This window comes from Carassius carassius, chromosome 26, assembly GCF_963082965.1.
Source record: "Carassius carassius chromosome 26, fCarCar2.1, whole genome shotgun sequence".
In the NCBI taxonomy this organism is placed as follows: domain Eukaryota; kingdom Metazoa; phylum Chordata; class Actinopteri; order Cypriniformes; family Cyprinidae; genus Carassius; species Carassius carassius.
The window spans coordinates 25803865-25828016 of NC_081780.1; the positions used below are offsets into that span (position 1 = coordinate 25803865).

The 24152-nt window shown below is 39.8% G+C and overlaps 1 protein-coding gene across 2 annotated transcripts in view; it reads right to left on the reverse strand.

The window, feature by feature from the left end:
• Nucleotides 1–14870, reverse strand: part of LOC132106049 (gastrula zinc finger protein XlCGF57.1-like) — a 31764-nt gene extending 16894 nt beyond the window's left edge. The window contains exons 1-3 of one of the 2 annotated variants that reach the window (XM_059511663.1): nt 14804–14870; nt 4296–4361; nt 4000–4223 (exon numbers count right to left, since the gene is read on the reverse strand). In XM_059511663.1, the coding sequence (XP_059367646.1) occupies nt 4000–4156 (157 nt within the window). In that variant the 5' untranslated portion in view covers nt 4157–4223; nt 4296–4361; nt 14804–14870. The remainder of the gene's footprint in view (nt 1–3999; nt 4224–4295; nt 4362–14803) is intronic. The other variant, XM_059511664.1, reaches the window with a different exon arrangement.
• Between the last annotated feature and the right edge of the window lie 9282 nt (nt 14871–24152).

Consider the following 24152-nt stretch of genomic DNA (forward strand, 5'->3'; position numbering starts at 1 on the left):
TTTAACAGTGCTTGAAGATATGATCTTGAGTCAGAGGCAATTAAAAAGTCCCGTTCTTGACCCTTCTCAATGTTTTCCAAAGCAAGAAGTAATGCTCGAGCCTCAGCTGTAAAAATAGAGCCTTGATCGGGAATTTGAATGCCATATTGTTGATCTCCTATCACTGCTGCTGCTTATACACTGTTATTGGTCTTTGATTCATCCGTAAATGCAGTACAGTTTTATGTAGTGGAAATTAAGACTTTAGCTCTAAGAATTTCTGTTGGTATTAAATTGGATGAGTATCTATCTTTTTGTACTGATTCAGAGTCCAAAGAATCCTTTAAGTAGCGTAATTTTATTAAATAAGTAGCTGTAATCAAATTACATACAACCCGAATTCCGGAAAAGTTGGGACGTTTTTTAAATTTTAATAAAATAAAAAGCTAAAGGAATTTCAAATCACATGAGCCAATATTTTATTCACAATAGAACATAGATAACGTAGCAAATGTTTAAACTGAGAAATTTTACACTTTTATCCACTTAATTAGCTCATTTAAAATTTAATGCCTGCTACAGGTCTCAAAAAAGTTGGCACGGGGGCAACAAATGGCTAAAAAAGCAAGCAGTTTTGAAAAGATTCAGCTGGGAGAACATCTAGTGATTAATTAAGTTAATTGATATCAGGTCTGTAACATGATTAGCTATAAAAGCTTTGTCTTAGAGAAGCAGAGTCTCTCAGAAGTAAAGATGGGCAGAGGCTCTCCAATCTGTGAAAGACTGCGTAAAAAAATTGTGGAAAACTTTAAAAACAATGTTCCTCAACGTCAAATTGCAAAGGCTTTGCAAATCTCATCATCTACAGTGCATAACATCATCAAAAGATTCAGAGAAACTGGAGAAATGTGCGTAAGGGACAAGGCCGGAGACCTTTATTGGATGCCCGTGGTCTTCGGGCTCTCAGACGACACTGCATCACTCATCGGCATGATTGTGTCAATGACATTACTAAATGGGCCCAGGAATACTTTCAGAAACCACTGTCGGTAAACACAATGCCATGCCATCAACAGATGCCAACTAAAGCTCTATCATGCAAAAAGGAAGCCATATGTGAACATGGTCCAGAAGCGCCGTCGTGTCCTGTGGGCCAAGGCTCATTTAAAATGGACTATTTCAAAGTGGAATAGTGTTTTATAGTCAGACGAGTCCAAATTTGACATTCTTGTTGGAAATCACGGACGCCGTGTCCTCCGGGCTAAAGAGGAGGGAGACCTTCCAGCATGTTATCAGCGTTCAGTTCAAAAGCCAGCATCTCTGATGGTATGGGGGTGCATAAGTGCATACGGTATGGGCAGCTTGCATGTTTTGGAAGGCTCTGTGAATGCTGAAAGGTATATAAAGGTTTTAGAGCAACATATGCTTTAGGGCTGGGCGATATACAAAAAAAAATGATATCTCGATATTGTCAAATTTTTTATGATATTCGATATATATCTCGATATGTTTGCATTTAAATAATAAAAAATAAAACATGATTTTCTTTTGCCCATAAAAAAAAAAAAAACATTTAGATTAAACAGCTAATTTAAGCAGTTAAAAAGTCTAGACCAAGAGATCACTTACTGCTTTTTATTAATGAATACATGTAGGCCTATATGTAACTGAAGCAGTGCAAATTAAGTAACAGTTACAGAAAGTGCATTCTGTCAACTTTTTAGTGCATGCAATTCACAATTTAAACTATGCAACTGGGATAAGTATTTTATTTTAATTTTTTAACAAGTTTTTAAGCTAAGAACACAAGTCTGTCAACTGTGTGGTTTTAAGAGAAGCTCTGTGGCATGAAACTATGTTCTTACTGACACTAAAAACCCTCTTAGATGGGGAGCTAGTTGCTGAAGCACATAGCTATTTCTTATATATAAATATATATAAATGAATACCAAAGACTTTTGCATTTTCTCTGTCTATATTATGGAAACTGGTAAACATATCAGTGAAATTCCCCAATAGTAATTCCAAATGGCCATAGCCTATGTTTCTCTATTCAAACATCAGCGGTCGAGTAAGTGCATTTATTTTGCGATCACAAATGCAAACAATACAGTTGAGATCTCACGACAGAACACAGACCGGCTGAACGACGCTTTCATTAGATCGCTCAATTCCAGCTTAGTGTTTTCAGATTATCATCGGCGGCTCTTCCGCAATGAGGGGTGAGCACGTGTGCGTGGTTGCCAGATTGCTTAAAATAAGCAAACACCGGGAAGAAAATGTATCCTTCTAACTGTGGAGCTCTGATTCAGAGATTTAAACTCTTGTTATTTGGCAACCGCTATCATTACAGCTCTCGTAGTAGAGGGGCGTAGAGCAGTCAGCAGTTACAGGTTCCTTTTTTGGACATTCGGCGCGTTCTTTTGGGGAAAGTATGCTTGAATTTGAAATATTCGATATTCCCGATATATTCAAATTGTACATCGCCGTCAAAATTATTCCGATAGTATCGCTAATATTCGATATATCGCCCAGCCCTAATATGCTTCCCTCCAAACAACGTCTATTTCAGGGAAGGCCTTGTTTATTTCAGCAGGACAATGCAAAACCACATACTGCAGCTATAACAACAGCATGGCTTCGTCGTAGAAGAGTCCGGCTGCTAACCTGGCCTGCCTGCAGTCCAGATCTTTCACCTATAGAGAACATTTGGCGCATCATTAAACGAAAAATACGTCAAAGACGACCACGAACTCTTCAGCAGCTGGAAATCTATATAAGGCAAGAATGGGACCAAATTCCAACAGCAAAACTCCAGCAACTCATAGCCTCAATGCCCAGACGTCTTCAACTGTTTTGAAAAGAAAAGGAGATGCTACACCATGGTAAACATGCCCCGTCCCAACTATTTTGAGACCTGTAGCAGAAATCAAAATTGAAATGAGCTCATTTTGTGCATAAAATTGTAAACTTTCTCAGTTTAAACATTTGCTATGTTATCTATGTTCTATTGTGAATAAAATATTGGCTCATGTGATTTGAAAGTCTTTTAGTTTTCATTTTATTAAAATTTAAAAAACGTCCCAACTTTTCCGGAATTCGGGTTGTACATTTAAAACTTAGCTAATTACTTTACTGCTTTACAAGAAAAAGCAATAAGATTACTGTGTAATGCGTTATCCTGAACTCTGATGAAAACAGCATGTCTAGGGCTGGGTATCGATTCGGATGTCACGATTCAATTCAATTTTGATTCACAAGCTCTTGATTCAATTCTTTATATATTTTTTTTTCGATTACATTCAGTGAATATAGTTCTAATACAAATGCTTTTAAAGAACTAACAGTAAACATCAGTTTACAAAAATGTATTAAAAAAAATTCAAATAAGAAATTAATAAAAAATCCTTTCCTTTGTGACATCTAGCAGAGAAGACTAATGAAAAGATTCACATTTATCAGATTTTTTTAAATGTTTGTGAAAAATACTAGAAAAGATTCATTTGCGGCTTTTGAGAACTGATATCGAATTGACGTCTTTTAGTAAAAAAAAATATATATAATAATAAAAAATACATTTATTGCCCAGCCCTAATAAATCCAGAAAAAACCGTCCGTACTGTCTTAGTTAACTTTTATGAGGCTTCATGCATGCACCGTGAAGCAAATTTAACGTTTTCTGACGTCCCAATGTGGATGAGAAAAATACCTTTAAATGAACAAATGTAGGCAGCATGCAGAAGCCAAATGTAATCACTTTTGATTCAAGGTATCAAGGCTTGCTTTGTGCAAAAAAATATTTAGCCAAATAAGCCAAAGTTCTAGATATAATGGTTTCAATATTAAAAGCAGAGATTATTATTGTAAGGCTAATTTCATATTTTTGTTTCAACATTAATTTCACCTCTCAACATTTCTACACTTCTGTAACATTCTTCATACACATCAATCATTTCTGTAGAGCTGGACATTTTAATCAGGATCAATTGACGGAGTTCAGCTTTGAGAATGAAAACCAACCTGTTTGATCCTCAGTATCTTCTTGTTTGACTCTGAATGTTTCTTCAATCTTCAGGTCTTCACTCTCCTCTTTAATAAACTCCATCTGTATTTCTGTCTCAGTATCTTCATGTTTGACTCTGAACGATTCTTCACTCTCCTCTTTAATAAACTCCATCTTTATAATCGTGTGTCACGTGGATCTCAGCTGCTTCAGAAGTTTTTCAGTGTTTGGACACTTTGTCCTGTGTAAGAACAGAATAATTAACAGAAACACAATAAGGTAAATGTAAACTAAATCTCAATCAGTTCCCTACTTAGTCAGCACACTGGTAAGGAAGCAGGGCTGGATTAAGGTGGATGCTGCAGCATTAGGTCCATTCCTGAAATAGGCCCAGGTGAAAACAGATGAGAATTTCCCGTAAGATGAACACTTTTCCTTTGATATATTAACCTCAAAATAATTCTTAGAATGAAATTTTGAGTCCGACTTTTGGACGCATATACAGCATTACTTATTATACATGTACTATTATTGTATATTCTTTGCACTGTGATGTCACTGACGTAACTAGGGATGTTAATTTTGGTTATTTTTCTTAACCGACAAATGATGCTCCTTAACCCATTATTATCCGTTAACCGGCAAGATTATTTAAACTAAATTAAATTAGAAAGGATAAGTATCTGTGACTCGTTAAAAATACTAACATAAAAACAAAGTTAGGCTATATATATATATATATATATATAGGCCTATATAAATATAACAAATAGATAAGGCCTACACCAGAAATTTATTTATAAATTAAGAAAAAAAAAACATAAAACTGTGCAACGAGTAGCCGAGTTTCGGTTCATGTTTTGTGCTGCTTGAAATGAACCCAGATGGCAGAAAGCGGCATCCTATTTTTATTTAGGCTTATTTTACAAAAGCACAGAGATTTGTTTTTATTGTGAATGTACACAAATCAAGGAAAACCTTTTACAATTCGGATCATCTTTATGGCTAAAAGGGGTTATAAAAAAATCAAGTGATTGCAGCCATGCAGCATGCGCACACACAGTTGATAACGCAGCCTGTTATCACAATAAAATACAGTCAGCCAAACATGAAGAAAACACACACACACAGACACACACACACACACACATATACTGCTCAGTTTAAATATTAAAATCTGTTCCATTAAGTGTTATCACCTTACCGCATAATGTTGATGTTATGCAAAACATTTAAGCTAGTTTTACATGGATATTGGACTAAAATAGCCTAGCTATGTTTATAGTGTTTATTAGCCTAATGTTTGTAAACATTTTCTGTTTGCATTAGATCTATTTCTAAATGAAATAATCTTTTTATTTCTATAAAAACGCATATAATACGCATGGTGTATTTCAACCATGCAGCAAACCTTTTTAAATATTTTGTTAAATTACTGAAAAATTGATAAATGACTTTTTAAACAGTTTAATTGATTATTAATCGCTCAAAAATAGCTGATACAGTTTTCTGCATTTATGCACACTCAGAAAGCGGTGACTATGAACAAATCAGCAGAGCTTGTACAAGCATTTGTCATCGTTAAATCTTTCTCAGACATTTCCATATGTTGAAATTGGGTTCCGCATCTATCTGTGCATGATGGTGTCCAATGAGTCTGGCGAGCGGAGCTTCTCAAAGTTGGGAATAATCAAAGGAGAGCTGCGGTCATCAGTGGGGTATAGGAAGCATTGAGCTGCTGCACAGCCTTGAGGCCATCCTTAAAAATATTTTGGTTTGCAGTAACAGTAATTTTTTTTTTTTTAAAAGGGAACACCAAATATAGGTAAATCCATGGACAACAGGCAAGACGAATGTAAAGATTCAATACATTGGTAAAGACCAATATTTCTGATGATTTATTGGCGTGAAGTTACATGCATAATGACAAACAGGAGTGCAACATTTTCGAAAAACAATAAACAGAGTGGACTGCCATAATGCAAAACATTTACTGCAGGCTTCAACACGGCTGTGTTTACGATTAAATTAAAAAAAAAAAAAATTAAAAAAAAAATTAAAAAAAAATCGCATAGACGATTTTCTAGGGCTGTCAAAAAAAATATTTTTACGAATATTCATCGAATTTAAAATAAAAATCCGCATTCGAATTTTAGGTGTGCATTAAGGCAGCTGCCTTATGAGCCCCGGTACAGGTTCCACTCCATCTCGCCGTGTGCACAGCCGTGTCTACACAACTTTCAAAGACGGACAAGCTCGACATGCAGTATCTGCTTTCTCATCTTTCACCTCGTGTACGCTCACTGTCTGCGCGGTCTCAAAAAATGCCCGCATGCGGATGACGAAAAGGACATAATGCAGACAGTGTGCGGACGGCCGAAGTATACTTTATCAGAGGTGCACGAGATGCGATGACGATGTATGTGCCATTGCATTATAAGGTTAAAACCTGTTAGTGGTCCTACGTGCCGTGCACGGGATATAGTTATGATTCACATAAAAATTTATGAACGACAAAACTCAAAAAAAAAACAAAAAAAACCTTACATATCTCTGGAAAGCTGAGATTCTCGTGATTCGAACGATGTAAACCATTTTATGATACAATCTGTGTCTTTGTCAGACCACCAACAGCCAAATAAACAAACAAAAAATAAACTGGAAGAAACTCACACTTGAAGCCTGCTGTTAGTTCACTGATCCATTACATTCCAACAAAAATGGTTTGGTTACACTCTCAAGGGTCCATACAATCCAATTCAGCCAATTTTTTTAATCCATAACACATTTATATATCAATAAGCATCCATGGAATGTAGTAGTAGCATTTCAAGTTAGCCGACAGAGCTGTCACAACTTCATTTACATTTAATCATTTAGCAGACGCTTTTATCCAAAGCGACTTACAAATGAGAACAATAGAAGCAGTCAGGTCAACAAGAGAACAACAACAGTATACAAGTGCCATGACAAGTCTCAGTTAGTCTAGTATAGAGCGTATAGGCAGGTTTTTATTTTTTTTTTTTATAAAATGAAGGAGACAAGAATAAGGAAAGTGCTAGTGTTAGTTTGTTAAGTGCAGGCGAAAAAGATGAGTCTTTAGATGTTTCTCTAAAATGAGTAAAGACTCAGCTGTACGAATTGAGATTGGGAGGTCATTCCACCAGCTGGACACAGTCCAGGAAAAGGTCCGTGAGAGTGATTTTGAACTTCTTTGGGATGGTACCACAAGGCGTCGTTCACTTGCAGAGCGCCAACTTCTGGAGGGCACATAAGATTTAACCAATGAGTTTAGGTAAGTGGGTGCAGTGCCAGTGGTCGTCTTGTAGGCTAGCATCAGTACCTTGAATTTGATGCGAGCAGCTACTGGTAGCCAGTGTAACCTGATGAGGAGAGGGGTAACGTGAGCTTTTTTTGGCTCATTGAAGACAACCCTCGCTGCTGCATTCTGGATCAATTGCAGAGGCTTGACAGTACATGCAGGAAGGCCTGCCAGGAGAGCATTACAATAGTCCAGTCTGGAGAGAACAAGAGCTTGGACAAGAAGTTGGGTTGCTTGCTCTGACAGGAAGGGTCTAATCTTCCTAATGTTGTATAAGGCAAGATTGCAGGACCGGGTAGTTGTAGCAATGTGGTCTGTGAAGCTTAACTGATGATCCATCACAGCTCCTAGGTTTCTGGCTGTCCTAGAAGGAGTAATGGTTGATGAGCCCTGCTGTATAGCGAAGTTGTGATGAAGCAATGGGTTAGCTGGAATCACCAGGAGTTCTGTCTTCGTAAGGTTAAGCTGAAGGTGATGGTCATTCATCCAGCTAGAGATGTCACTCAGACAGGCTGAAATGTGAGCAGCTACCGTCGGGTCATCTGGTTGGAATGAGAAGTAGAGTTGGGTGTCATCAGCGTAGCAGTGATAAGAAAAGCCATGCTTCTGAATGACAGATCCTAATGACGTCATGTAGATGGAGAAGAGAAGTGGTCCAAGTACTGAGCCTTGAGGAACCCCAGTAGCAAGGTGGTGTGACTTTGAAACATCACCCCTCCAAGACACACTGAAGGATCTGTCAGAGGTAGGACTTAACCCACAGTAGAGCGGTTCCAGAGATGCCCATCTTTCTGAGGGTGGACAGGAGAATCTGGTGATTAACAGTGTCAAAAGCAGCAGACAGGTCCAGTAAGATGAGTACAAAGGATTTTAAAGCTGCTCTTGCTAGTCGCAGGGCTTCAGTAAGCGAGAGGAGAGCAGTCTCAGTTGAATGGCCACTTTTGAAGCCAGATTGGTTGCTGTCCAGGAGGTTGTTCTGTACAAGGAACATAGAAAGCTGGTTGAACACAGCTTGCTCAAGTGTCTTTGCAATGAATGGAAGAAGGGATACCGGTCTGTAGTTTTCAAGAAGCGCTGGATTTAGAGATGGTTTCTTGAGCAGTGGGCTTACCCAAGCCTGCTTGAATGCTGAGGGAAATGTTCCAGAGTGAAGAGAGGAGTTGATAATGTGAGTAAGCGAAGGTATGACTGAAGAAGAGATTGCTTGAAGGAGGTGAGTGGGGATCGGATCAAGTGGACAAGTAGTAGGATGATTGGACAGAAGAAGTTTGGAGACGTCCATCTCTGAGAGTGGGGAGAAGGAGGAGAAAGAGTGTGCATCGGTCATTGTGAAGTTGTCCTCAGTCTGCAGTGTGGAGAATTGGTCACTGCAGTTTTCTTCACAAATAAGACAAGATTCATCAAAGTCGTCCGCTGTAAGAGTCGATGGAGGAGGTGGTGGCGGCGGATTAAGAAGAGAAGAGAAAGTCTTGAAGAGTGTCTGAGCGTCACAACAGCTGTTAATTTTGTTGTGGTAGTAGGATGTTTTAGCCGTGAAGACATTTGCAGAGAAGGAAGAGAGGAGAGACTGATACACACTGAGGTCGGTAGAGTTTCTTGATTTCTGCCATTTCCTCTCTGCAGCCCTGAGTTTAGAGCGATGTTCACGGAGAACCTAGGACAGCCAGGGGTCAGATGGGGCAGTGCGTGCTGGTCTAGACGACAGTGGGCAAATGTTGTCCAAGCAAGATGTTAAAGTGGAGCAAAGAGTGTCCGTAGCGCTGTTCGTGTCCAGAGCAGAAAACTGAGAGAGTGCAGGAAGCGAGGATGAAAGCACAGAAGATATGCGAGATGGAGAGAGGGAGCGTAGGTTTCGTCGAAAGGTGACCTGCGTTGGAGTGTGAGGCACTTCAGGAGTAAGTGCTAGGTTAGCAGTAATGAGGAAGTGGTCTGAGGTGTGCAGTGGAGCAACTGAAGAGTTGTCCACTTCGACGCATTCTATGGTCTAGTTTCATTTCACATGTAAACATGAAGAAAAACGTGATGTCAAAATGTCTGCTGACCCCTGAACTTTTGATAGACAGGTCATTTGAGCCAATTGCATGATAGAGGTGTCATGAGGGAACAATAGCCAAGGAGTGCCTATGCTGAAGAATGGTACATCCTTCTCTTTGATTGACAGTAAATCGATCCAGTTGAAATGGATGATGGAAATGACTGACTTTTCTGATAGCCAATGAATTTATGTAAAGAATAATATGCAGCTTCAGTGGGAGGACTCATCTGGTCATGCGTGAAGATCGTGTGCAGTCACCACAGTATCTCATGCGCCCGTGCGTAAAGACAGCGTTGATCAAGTTTACGTGTGTGTGTGTTTGGACATGCTGCTACCTGCTAAACTGTCGTGTGCGCTTCTGCAGGAATGTTTATTTTTGTGGGCTCAAGCACAGATGTGTGTGTGTGTGTGTGTGTGTGAGTTTGTTTTTGCGTCCGTGCAGTAATGTTTGTTTGGTTATGTGGGCTCAAGCACAGTGTGTGTGTGTTCATGCTCTCTTGCAGGAATGTTTGTTTATGTGGGCTCAAGCACAGGGGTGTGTGTGTGTGTGTGTGCGCGCGCGCTCATGAATGGTATAAGCCTGGTTGTTTGTGTGCATGTTTCTGTTTATATGTGTGTGGAAACAGAAACAATGTAAATGTTTTTCAAATGACTTATTTCTTTATTTTTTTTATATCACAGACCATCATCTGAAAATGAATCTGATGAAGTCTGGGAGCCAGTCAGTAAGAAACAAAATACTGAGGGACAGAATGAAAGCACCCCATCAGGAGAGGAGCCCCAAACTCCACCATCCCAGAGAGGTTCTACCACCAAAACACCAAGAGGCAGAGCACGGGGGAGGGGGAGAGGCCGAGGGAGATCTGGCAGCAGCAGCAGTCAAGTTGAAATTTCTTCCAGCACTTCTGAAATCCTAAATCTCCCCTTGGGAGTATAAGATGGACCCGGAAGGACTCCCTCCTCTTTGTTCAGAGGCGAGACACAAGGGACATGTTAATGTGTGGGGACACGCGGGGGACACGGTTCAGAGGAGAGTCAGAGATCCAGATGGGCGCTGGGTGTTGAAGGACATCTCTATTCCACCAGCAGAGAAGGAGTACAACCGATACGTATTATATAATCAACAATCTTTTATGCTATTTGAAATGAAATAAAGTATCTCAATGTTGTTGTTTTTTATGTCCAAACAGGTGCATGGGTGGAGTGGACCTTTCGGATGCCCTGATAAGTTATTATAAAGTCATCCACAAGACCCAGAAGTGGTATAAGACTTTTTTTTTTCACTTCATGGACATTGCAGTAGTGAATGCCTTCCTTCTCTACAAGGACATCACTAAAGGAAAAGGACAGGTACCCATGCACCAAAAGGCCTTTAGGGAGACACTAGTTGAGGAGCTGGCAGCAGCAGCTCGCAGACCTGCTCCATCACACACACCACGCACTGCACATCACAAGCCGGTGCACATCAGTGGACACAGCACTGCAGGTCGTCTGAGGTGCAGACATTGCCAGGCAAAGACACCAGTAAAGTGCTCCTCCTGCGATGTGCCTTTGTGCTTTATTCCAAATAGGGATAGTTATAATGATTGGCATGTTGCTAATAATATTTGATGGGTGTTATGTTAGGTGGGATCTGTTGTAGAGCACCCATAGTTTTTTTTTGAGTAGATGTGCCCCTGGAAGAGACATTTTCTTTGATTCTGAAAAATATAATTTGTAAATAGTTTGAAATACATATAAATACATGTGTATGTATATATATATATATATATATATATATATATATATATATATATATACACAGGTCCTTCTACCCCATAGAGAATCTGTGGGATATTGTGAAGAGAAAGTTGAGAGACGCAAGACCCAACACTCTAGATGAGCTTAAGGCCGCTATCGAAGCATCCTGGGCCTCCATAACACCTCAGCAGTGCCACAGGCTGATTGCCTCCATGCCACGCCGCATTGAAGCAGTCATTTCTGCAAAAGGATTCCCCACCAAGTATTGAGTGCATAACTGAACATAATTATTTGAAGGTTGACTTTTTTGTATTAAAAACACTTTTCTTTTATTGGTCGGATGAAATATGCTAATTTTTTTGAGACAAGCATTTTGGGTTTTCATGAGCTGTATGCCAAAATCATCAGTATTAAAACAATAAAAGACCTGAAATATTTCAGTTGGTGTGCAATGAATCTAAAATATATGAAAGTTTAATTTGTATCATTACATTATGGAAAATAATGAACTATCACAATATGCTAATTTTTTGAGAAGGACCTGTATATATGGTTTGGTAAGGCTTCATGCTGTGATCCCATTGTGTTTTTCAGCTAATACCTCTCAGCTGGAGTTATCTGCAGGCATGTTTTTACAAAAAAAAAATGTAAGCGGAAATCCCCCCCCCCCCCTTTTTTAGTGTTCAAAGTTCTATTACTCAATACCAGTAAGACTTACAGTGATTCTGACACTTCAGGTACAAACCTCAAAGTGTCCCCTTTCAAAAGAGACCATGCATATCTTCCAAATGGTTCAAGAACAGCAAGCAATTTAATTTGGGGAGGCCTTTTTTTAGGCGTTGTTGGCAAAATTGGCAGGAATGCTAAGAGGAAGCAACTTAATAATAATTGGTTCATAAACATAATTTTTAAATATTATGTAGTTTTTTCACAGTCATGTATTCTAATGCTTTGAATAAACGTGCAGTAATATTTTGCTCGATGCACAATCTTGAGGCCTCAGAAGAGAAGCAAAAAGCTTTTCTTCACCCTAACTGAAATTATGCATTTTAAATTTGAATACAATTTGAATTTTGATCATATTTAAGTAAAAAAATTCAAATTTAGTTTTTCAACTATTTTTACAGCCCCAGGCGATTCTAGCCCAAATCTGTATGAAATTGAATACCGGCTGAATTTAGGGCTGTTGCGATAACCGCAATATTGTAATACCGCGCTATTGACATGCAAACCACAGAGGAAAGATAGCAACTGCAGAAACCGCGGCAACCGCAGTGTTCAGTTTTTTTTTGTTTTTTTTTTATGAGGCTGTGGCCTTCTTGTTTTTCAATTTGTCACTGTGCATTCAATGTTAAATAAATTAATGATACAATATGGTTACGTTAAGCCTTTTCCTCTCATAGAAAACCATCATAAGGCTTAACGTGTTCTTAAACGACTTGCATTCATATTCAGGTCTTTTTTTTTTTTTTTTTTTTTACATTAAGCCATGTTAAGCGTTTTTCACGGTAAGCGTCCAGCTCTGCCCCCTCAAGCATCAGATCGCGGAGCAACATCAAAAAGAACAGCTGAGACCGGCCGACAGTTAGGAGTAGCTAAAGCCTTTGCGAAATCTGTAAAATACAGCTGTGAAAGTAACAGGCATACCTGCTGAAGTCACGGACAACCTCTGCGTCAGTGCCCATACCCAAGAGAGCGTGAGCAGATAATGAGGAGTGCATCGACTCCAGCGCAAATCCACTGTCCTGGTGGGCCAGTGGTGGCACGATTAATCAGTCTAGATTTCCGCTGCTGTCCAAAGTCGCGCGCAAATACGTGTAATACATGTTAGAACTCTTTGATTTCTTCAAAAAAAATTGGGGGGCTTGTTCTTGTTGCTGTTTGGCATTTAACAATAAACAAAAAAAAGAGAAACATTGTGCAGAAGTATTATTTGCTGATATGCGTGTGTGTCCTGGCGTAATAGAAAACTAAAGGGTGCCCAAGCTGCAGTTGCTCTGTGACGCCTGTTCAAAAAAAAGAAAGAAAAAAAAAAAAACCTGGACACGCTCCGAGAGAAGGTCGTTAAAATCAATTTCATATTTTCATTTTCGAAACTTGTGTTGGTTGGTCCAATCGATTCTTGCAATAGATTTCCGGACATAAAATGACAGTCGACACGGTCACGGTTTTAGACTGGACGGGAGAAGGGATGGGGAAAGATCTGGGCACAGTTTTTCCAGAACAAGTTAAAGCGGTGTGGAGCTGATTTAATGATTTTTTTTTATGTATTATGGTGCCCGAACCCGTATGACTTTGAACAGAGAACGCAAACATTTAGTTTACTGCAGCCGCAGCCATCCTAACCAAGCGCGAACCGTTGACTCTGACTGAGAGTGAGAGACGAAGCGAACGCACAGGCCATAGTGTGACATCCGTGTAAACACAGATGACGTCAAGGGTTTTTTTTTTTAATTAAAGAAGATTTATATATTAACAATACTTACATATAATTAATAGTATTTTATTGCTTTTGTATTAGTTGTTTGAAGAGTAAAAAAATTTGTCTTAACACAAATTTACAACCGGCAAGTCGGTCGGACTAAACAAAAAAAAAATTTAAAAATTGAGTCAGTCCTAAATTGACAGGATCGGTCGGGTTACGGCAAACAAGAATATTTTTAAGGATGGCCTGACTTCACTGACACATTCGAAGAATTTGTGCTTGTTAAGGCTCGAAAAACAGCTATACAAGTAATCAGCACAAGCGCAGTAGTAAGAGTGACAATATGCCTAGGTTAAGTTGATCTGGTTTAGATTTAGTTACATTTTTCAGAAATTGCTATTGAATGTTGATACATAGCTTGACGTTAATCTTGAGTTCTTACAATAATATGGCATTATTATTATTCATGTTCAATAAAGGCTGGCCGTTTGCATCACTTCTTGGTCGGTCTGAGTGCGCATGTACATTGAGTGTTGAATGCACATGCACCAGTGCAGAAAAAAATTTGTTTTCCTTTTTGTGCTGCAGCATCAGCCCCAATTTGGTCTTAATCCGGCTCTGTAAGGAAGCCAACCTGGGCTGTGGTTTCCTAAAGGTACTTTAACCTTAAATACATCATAGACCCACTGAAACCAATGGAGTTATGATCAATTTAGGCTTACGATACTTTTGGGGAAATGTAGCCTTCATTAGAGATAATGGACTTAAATTAGCTGATTAATATACATTTATAAACTTCACAGAATTGTTTATGATTTATCTAGTATTCAGTTGTTTGTACATTACACTTTGTAGATTACCCTTTCATGAAAACACACAGCTGGTTTGTAAATGTTCTTTAAACAGGTTTGTGTTTCTTGTTCTTAATGATGAGAATGTTTTTTTAACCCAAAGCTACAATAAAAAAGAAACACAAAAAGAAAAATTCAAATTACAACAGTTAATAATAATAATAATAATAACTTAAGAGGTTTTATTTCCAGTTTTGAGTGGCGAATCAAAGTCAGTAAACCATCTCGTGTTTAAAATAAAACTGATTCATAATCACAACATATGGAGCCAAATGAGACGCACCGTTTCTTTGTGCGGGAGCGCTTTACACGCATAAAATACTCATTAATATCACTAGATAGAGCATCACATTGCTTCACTGATTAATAATTAATTTCATCGTTGTATACACAACTTTCTAAACAAGTTAAATTGATAGGGACACTTTAAACTATTGAACGCACTCACCTTTGTACAGCCGAATCACAGACGCGGGAGCGCAGACTTATGACGTCACATCGCCAGACCAAAATAAAAGTCTTTTTCCGCTAAAATCACATTTTCACAATTATTTACGACTTGACGCAGGGTAATGCTTTACTGGCGCATGCCCTCATCGACGATTTTTTTTCTGCAGACTGAGACTTGGAACTCGTCTTGGAGATTTTTTTTTCTTTTCTTTTTAAAGTTTTTTGAATGTTTGTCTGTTTGACCCATCTCAATCATCAATAGTGTTGTAAAAGTTTTTGAGAAAATAATATTTTTCCTATTATCGAATTATTTAGCTGACAATAACCCATTATCTCAATGTCAATCTGGATTTAGAAAACATTTTTCCACTACTACAGCACTTCTTAAATTTACCAATGATGTGTTTCGAGTTTTGATAATCGTATGTGTACAGGTGCATTATTTTTAGATCTTACAAAATACTTACTTACTTAAATCTGACAAAGCATCTGTAATATGGTTTGCTATAAGTTGAACCACGGTCCCAGCGAGTGCCAAACCATGCGGTTTTATTTCAGCGAATCGTGCCACCCCTAATAGCTAAAATCTTAAAAGTAGCAAGATATTCGGCATGTCCACATTGAAATGTAGTGTTTCTGTGAATTTTAATATTCAAAATGAATGCCGAAATCGATGCAGTGCTGAATTGGCAAAGCTTACACATTTAAGACATCTAGTTTAACAGCTTGACTTCACTACATTTTGATCACTGCAACATAAATAATAAAAACTGGGTTGGGTTTAGTTAGAATATGCATTGCCTGTTTGTTTGTTTGTTTGTTTTTCTTTTGTTTTTTAAAGAAACTTACAGATATCGATGCTGTCTCCGCTGTTCCACTCACTGAACAGGTGAAACAATCAATGATGTTCCAGTTCGTGAATGACTCATTCTTGAACTGATTCTTTGTGAACTGGATCAACCGGTTCACTAAAATAGTAGTAGGCTATCCATATTTAGACATGTAAAACACCCACATTTAATTAATGGCTTTTAAGAATATAATTGTGTACAGCACTTGATGCAATGGGTCTAAACAAAATGCTGAAGTGAGAAAAGGTTAATTGAAATGAATTACCCAAAAGAACCAGTTTGCTAAAATAATCAGTTTTCAGTTAGAAAATACATATATTCGGTTGCTCAGACAATTGGTTACACTGAATGGCGTGGCGCTTATATGAAAATATCACTGTTTCAGATTGGAATTCAAGAGATCGGCTATTACTGGTAACACTGTAATCTGAACATACATCGAGGCTGTTCTCATTTGTCCAGAGTGCCAATTCGTTTCAATAATCTTGTTTTCCTTAAATTCCTCATATTTATGGAGCAAATTTTTTTAATGACCATTTCCTTAATTACCATCTGCAAAATGAACAATATATGAAAGACACCACAGTATAATGATGCCAGGGTAGCTTACATAAATTGTATTAGGCGGTGTCAAACATTAAATAAGAAAAATTTGCATCAATAATTTTGGGTTGGCACTGAAACAAAAAATATATATTGAAAAACCTTTAAATTAATATGTTTCTTCACATTTTGATATATATGTGTCCTATTGGTCCTTCTTAAGATTTATGTTGATGTTTTATTAAAGAACTGTCTTGTCCATTCACTGCAAATATGTAACAGAATATCAAGGAGATCAGGGTAACTTACTATAATTGGCTGGCAGCCCTGCTTCTAGAGCAGTGTGTTGTCATATTAGGCTACTCTGTTTTCTACAGTATAAATAGTTAAAGTATTTTCCAGACTATAAGTCACACTTTTTTTCATAGTTTGGCTGGTCCTGCGACTTATAGTCAGGTGCAACTTATTTATCAAAATTAATTTGACATGATCCAAGAGAAATGAACTAACAGAAAACATTACCGTCTACAGCCGCGAGAGGGTGCTCTATGCTGCCAGAGATGCTGCTCAGTGCTCCTGTAGTCTACACTAAGCAGCATATAGCGCCCTCTCACGGCTGTAGACAGTAATGTTTTCTTTTGGTTCTTGGGTCTAAATAAGTGTGACTTATATATGTTTTTTTCCTCATCATGACGTATTTTTGGACTGATGCGACTTATACTCAGATGTGACTTATTGTCCGAAAAATACAGTATTGTGATTTTCCACAGGACATTAGCAGTTAACTGTGATTTTATATAAGCTGTTTCTTGCTACTATAATTCTCTACAGGACATGCCTGTGTTAGAGCTGTAATAGAGCCTTAAAAGTTAGGCCTGACTGTCACGGTGCCTGGTCTATGTTTCCCTGGGTGACCACTCGTAGCCTCACTTCCCCATAGGCACCCCACTGCAGGCACTACATTTCCCACAAAGCCTTGTCCCTTCATCACTGTTAATTGCACACCTGTATTGCACTCAGTTGTCTTCGCTCTCTTCGTTATCACCTGTCCATATATACCAGCCTATCTCATTCTGTTTCGATGGAGTCCTTGTTTTCCGTCACCTGGTTTTCTCGCATTCCCTTGTGTTTTCTTGTTTTCTTGTCTCAGGACTGATTTTATGGTTATGACCTCTTACCTGTTTTTGATATTGAGTTTTGGACTACCCATTAAAACACTGCACTTGGATCTTTCGTCTCCTGTGTGAAATCGTTACAGAAGGACTCCAACATGCCCAGATCCAGTGGTGTGGAATTTCGTGTCCATTCCCCAGCCAGCAGGACAAGGACAACCCTGTGCCTGAGCGGGAAATGCATGAGCTGGAGATCTTGGATTTTTGGGGGTTCATAATATACCTGCAACATCGGTCTCAGTGGTATACCCCAGCCACACCTGTCTCGCCAGGTGTGATGGCCGACTCTAGACCGGTGTCTCCAGACAGGAGGACCGCCAGCCCAGCGCCACTGCACAAGATGGCCGCCAGCCCAGCACCACTGCACAATATGGCCGCCAGGCCAGCGCCACTGCACAAGGTGGTCGCCAGCCCAGCGCCACAGCACAAGGTTGTCGCCAGCCCAGCACCACAGCACAAGGTGGCCGCCATCCCAGCGCCACTGCACAAGATGGCCACCGGCCCAGCGCCTTTGCACAAGAGGACAGCCACAGGTGTCCCTCCAGAGTTGAGTCAGGTCCCCGTGGTCCCTCCAGAGTCAAGTCAGGTCCCCAAGGACCTTCCAGAGTCGAGTCAGGTCCCCGTTGACCCTCCAGAGTCAGGTCAGGTTCCCGTTGACCCTCCAGAGTCAGGTCAAGTCACCGTTGACCCTCCAGAGTCCGGTCAAGTCACCGTCAACACTCATGAGTTAAGCACTACCACAGTTAGACCTCAGGAGTCAAGTCAAGTCACCGTTGATCTTCATGGGAAAGGCAAGTCACCAGTGTTCTTCATGGGCAAGATCAAGTCACAAGTGTTCTTCATGGCCAAAGTCAAGTCACCATTGATCTTCATGAGAAAAGTCAAGTCACCGTTGATCTTCATGAGCAAAGTCAAGTCACCGTTGATCTTCTTGAGCAAAGTCAAGTCACCGTTGATCCTCATGAGCAAAGTCAAGTTACCGTTGATCTTCATGAGCAAAGTCAAGTCACCATTGATCTTCATGAGCAAGTTCAAGTCACCGTTGATCCTCATGAGCAAAGTCAAGTCACCGTTGATCTTCCTGAACGAAGTCGTCTCAGTTGATCTTCCTGAACCCAGTCAAATCTTTCACCACGGATCTACCAGAGCCTCTCCACGTCTCTACTGAACTACCACAGCCTCTCCACGTCTCTGCTGAACTACCAGAGCTGCTAAACTACCAGAGCTTCTCCACGTCTCTGCTGAACTACCAGAGCCTTTCCACGTCTCTTCTGAACTACCAGAGCTTCTCCACGTCTCTGCTGAACCACCAGAGCCTCTCCACGTCTCTGCTGAACTACCAGAGCCTCTCCACATCTCTGCTGAACTACCAGAGTTTCTTCACGTCTCTGCGGAACTTCCAGAACCTCTTCACATCTCCGCCGAACTCCCTGAGTACTCGACTGGAGGCCATCCAGGAGGCCATCCAGGAACTCACCGCCTGCCCTGTCATGGCCATGGAGACCATCTACCATCTCCTCAGGGCCACATAAGCCACCCTTAACCTGCTCATGTTCTCTATTTCAGGCTTACCTAACCAGACTTGCTCTCCTGTGCCATGGATCCCACTGTGGTGGTCTTCGGCGCTGCCCTGGTGGGCTTCTGTCTCGACCGCACGGCTGTGGTGGTCTTCTGCAACACCCTGGTGGGCTTCTGTCTTGACCGCACGGATGTGGTGGTCCTCTGCGCCGCCCTGGTGGGCTTTTGTCTCGACCACGTGGCTGTGGTGGTCTTCTGCGCCGCCCTGGTGGGCTTCTGTCTCGACCGCACGGCTGTGGTGGTCTTCTGCGCTGCCCTGGTGGGCTTCTGCCTCGACCACACGGCTGAGGTGGTCTTCTGCTCCACCCTGGATTCCTGCCCTGTCGGCTCGGCCCTGGGCCCCTGAACTTTCTGTTCCATCCTGGCCTTTTTGTTTTGTTGTTGTTTTGTTTTTTGTTTTCTCTCTGTTTCCCTCTATGGACCTGGGCCTCCGTCCCTCCCCCGGTCCTCCGCCAGTCCACCTCCCTCCTGGTCTCCTTGTGGTTGTTCGTTTTGTTTTTTCACTTCCTGTCTCTGTTTCCAACTATGGACCTGGCCCTCCGTCCCTGCCCCTTATCCTCCACCAGTCCACCTCCCTCCTGGTCTCTGTGTTCCTTGGTTTGTTTTGTGTTCGATGGAGCATCTGATAGCTGCTCCTTAGAGGAGGGGGTAATGTCACGGCGTCTGGTCTTTGTTTCCCTGGGTGTCCACTAGTAGTCTCACTTCCCCATGGGCACCCCACTGCAGGCACTACATTTCCCACAAAGCCTTGTCCCTTCATCACTGTTAATTGCACACCTGTATTGCACTCAGCTGTCTCCACTCTCTTCGTTATCACCTGTTTTCCGTCACCTGGTTTTCTCGCGTTCCCTTGTGTTTTATTTTTTCTTGTCTCTGGACTGATTTTATGGTTATGACCTCTTGCCTGTTTTTGATATTGAGTTTTGGATTACCCATTAAAACACTACACTTGGATCTTTTGTCTCCTGTGTGAAATCGTTACACCGACAGGACCCGAGCCCGACAGGTTTCGGCCCGAACCCGACAAGTACATTTTGAGTGACAGCTTTTTAAAAGCCTGAACCCGTTTACAGCCCGACATTTTCATATTTCATTAAGAATATTCCACATTTTTTTTTCTATCATATTTATTTTCACATATTTTTACTTTAGAAAATGTCCTTTTCTTTTTTCTATTAATTTTAGTTACTTGATTACGCAGTTTGCAATAAATTTCCCAATCCTGCTTATTCTTCGTCCTGTTTGCTATTCCCTTTGCCACATCTCTTTCTACCATAATATCCTTCAGCTCATCATCAATCCATAGTGCCCTAGTATTCTTCACTGTGTGTTTTTTCATAGGAGCATGTTTATCCACCAATGAATAAAATAATCTTTCAAAAGCTGCTAGTGCATCATCAGGATGATCTTCCTTATAAACATCAGCCCAAGATATATTATTTACATCTTTACAAAATAATTCTTGACAAATTTTCCTATATGATCTCTTATAAATTACTTTTGGTCTTCCTTTAGGGACCTTTGTTTTTCTAGTAATCGCTATTATATTATGATCACTACATCCAATAGGAACAGATACACCCTTAGAGCACATTTCCACAGCATTTGTATAAATATGATCTATACAAGTAGATGTTCTCTCACCAAGACTATTTACATAAATTCTTGTTGGTTGATTAATAACTTGTGTTAAATTACATGCATTAATTACATTCACCACTTTAGTCTTTAAACGTGCAGTATGGAATTTTTGGCCACCAGGGGTCACTCAATCAAAATAATAACATGAGACGTACTTTGATGACGTCGGGAAAAAGCGTAGGCTCATGGGAGTTGTTGTTCATTGGAACACGCGCTCTGTCGCTCCCCACATTCCTCACTCATTTTAACTGAGGCCGGCGACACACTGGATGCGTGGCGCAAGCGTCTCAGCTGCGTGGCGTGTCAGTTTTTAATTCGGCTCCCATGTTAATAGGTTAGAGATTGCAGACTGCCTGCGTGAGACGCGTGTGCATGCTAGAAATAGAACCGACGCCTATTTTTCACGCGACACGCACATGTGTTGGAAGCGTTTCCAGGCAAAATATAATAGGAAAATGTTTATATGTAATTTTGTACACAAATACATATTAATTCATGACATTTTGATGTTTGAAAGTCTATAGGTTGACATAAATTCAGATACAAATGTAATTTAAAAAATAAATAAATAATTATCGATTTTCAAATATTGCAGCTGTCAAACATAGTCTATTTTGCCGTCAATACTGTTGACGGTGTCCTTTATCAGTAGGCTTTATATTTATGTTCAACATGAAGTATAGATATTGTTGTCATGAAGACAAGAGCCTGGTCTGTCGGCGGTCTCCCCCTATGTCACCTACAGCAGCAGCAGCGCGCCACGCTTCTGGCACGCAGCAGAGACGCCACGCAGCCAGTGTGTCACCGGCCTTAGTATTTTGACAATCACGTATTTTCGAACGGAGAGATATATGAATTATCAGACCCCTGTCAAATCAATATTCCATCTAGCTAGTAGTAATATATGTTAAAAAAACACGGTCGCCTTTCGTTAATAATTATAATTAGGCTACGTTTATACTATGATATCGAACAAGATAGTGAACTGCATTTGAAGCTACTTTATCCAGCTAAATATAGAACACATGTAGATTTACATTATACTCTACATGAGAGCTAGTCCGTCTGCGTTTTACACAAGACATCATCGTTTCACAAAATATACGGATAGATATAACGTTAGTTAGCTGAATGGATGCATACCTGTTTATTAGAATGCCAGCATCTCTCTGTAGTTTCAGCTTGTCACGAAGCTCTCTCTATCTTGGAAATGCAACTCTAATATTTACCCGTGTCTTGTTTGTTCTCTTGTCCCAAAACCTTCTCAGGTCATTTATTTCACCCGTACGTTTGCGCTTCACAGAACGTGCAGGCAAAGCATAATCATGATCCATAACTCAGTTATTGATTGAGGTATAAATACGAATATAAACAATATAAATATAAAATATAATAGTCTCGATCAAGGCTAGCTACTACTTTTTCTTCTTCGTCTCGTCTTTGCTTCTGTTCACCTTTGTATTTGGCGGTTCCGCAGGAAGTTAGATAAACTAGAGGGGTCAAAGTTTATATGACGCCATAGACGGGCGACAAAACGGAAATAAAGAAACGTGCCGTGTCTTCTAATTAAACTATAATTTTCTCCGGATTTTAAAGTTCGTGGAAACTGTCGGGATAATGTAAGTACACAACAAAAATATATATATAACATAGATATAGTGATATCTGCTATTTTTAAAGCAGAAAAATTACATATTGCGCCTTTAAGGGACAAACCTGAGACATCCAGTTAATATTTAAATCGCCCATCAAGAAAATTTCATTTCCAGTATCACATACATCATCAATCATATCGCACAATTCACTTAAGTACCAACTATTTGCACATGGTGGTCTATAGCAACAGCCAACAAATAATGATTTGACAAATGGTAACTGTACTTGTAGCCACAAAGCCTCTACATCTGTAGGCATTAAATCTTGTCTTGTCTTTACAGGAATATGACTTTGAATGTATATTGCAACCCCTCCACCATATTTATTTCTATCTTTCCTGTAAATATTATAACCATTTATATTTACTACATCATCTGAAAATGTTTGATCAAGATGTGTTTCTGTTACTGCTAAAACATGAATTTTATTTGTAGTTAAGATATCAGATATTTCAATGAGTTTATTCCTAAGACTACAAATATTAATATGAGCTAATTTTAACCCTTTCCTTAGTAACTTGATTGATACTGAAATAATTTATAAAATTAAAAATTCTTAATTTAATCCAATTTCCACAATCTAATTTAAGGATACCACAGGCCTACTTTGATTTCCCATTGCTATCATATTTGACTTTGGATGATGGATATGTGATTAACTTATCATTACGAAGATAGGCTATCTCACCCCTCTGTCTTGCAGCTCTCAATTCTGGCATAAGCTCTTTCCTCCTTAGACGCACATGTTCCGGGAAATCCTCATTCAAGTATATATTTGTGCCTTTTAGGTATTTTGCTCTCTCCAGCACTGCCTCTTTATCTTTATACTTAAGAAATTTAACCACTATGGGTCTAGGTCGATTAGAGCTCCCATTGTTCATCCTCCCTATTCTATGTGCTTTCTCCAAGGTAATTTTAGTTTGATCAAGCTGTAGTTTCTCTTGAATCATTTCTTTTACTTTCTCTTCAGATTCACACCATTTCTCATTCTGAGACTCAGGAATGCCTTCCACCACTATATTATTCTGCTTGCACTGACCTTCCAAATAATTGGCTTTAGCATCTAATACCAAAAGAGATTCAGCCAATTTATGTATTTCATTTGTATTTGATTTACATTCAATTGAACATTCTCTACAGTTAACTTTTAATTCATCCACCTCCTTCTGAGTGAACTGGAGACTTATCTTCAAATTTTGAACCTCCTTCATGAGTTCATCTACTCTCTGATTCATAGAAGTCATAATCATTTGTGTAAAAGTTTTATAACTGTGTTCTTGTTGCAACATTAGTTCTTTATAATGCGCTTTCTCTTGATCAAGCAGCCCCCGTACCTGAGCCAGGGAGATGTTGTCCTCGTTGCTGTTATTCGTGTTCCTAGGCATTTTGTATTTATAAGTGTACTGATTATTTTCAGCACCCTTCCAATCCTGAATGTTCGCTAGTTCACTGCACAGCCTCTTCACAGAGTTCGCCGCTGCCTCGATGTAAACAATCAATCCTCCACTTCAAAGTCCGTGGCTTTCTCGTGAAGCCAGCCGGAAACCTCGTTGCCTTAGAACAAACAAACAATCCTTCTTCTCAGAGTTTGTGGCCTTTTCGCGGATTTAGCTGGAACTTCGCCGCTGCTTGTCTCCAAACTGGAGCAGTTCCTTGAGATGCATTCACTGCATTATATTGGTGTGAGGGTAAATCCAGTCAGTAACTGAGGCACAAGCTAATAGCAGTTGTGTTTGAATGAAACGAGTGAGAGCGCGGTGCTGTGATACGAGAGAAGTCCAAGTTGGGTTTGTATTTGTACCGAACCATCACGGTACAAGCATTTTGGTTCACAAAGGCCTGCGACCTCACGAAGATGGCCGTCTGCTTCTTCCTCTTGTGTAATAAGTTACAGAAACTGTTGTTGT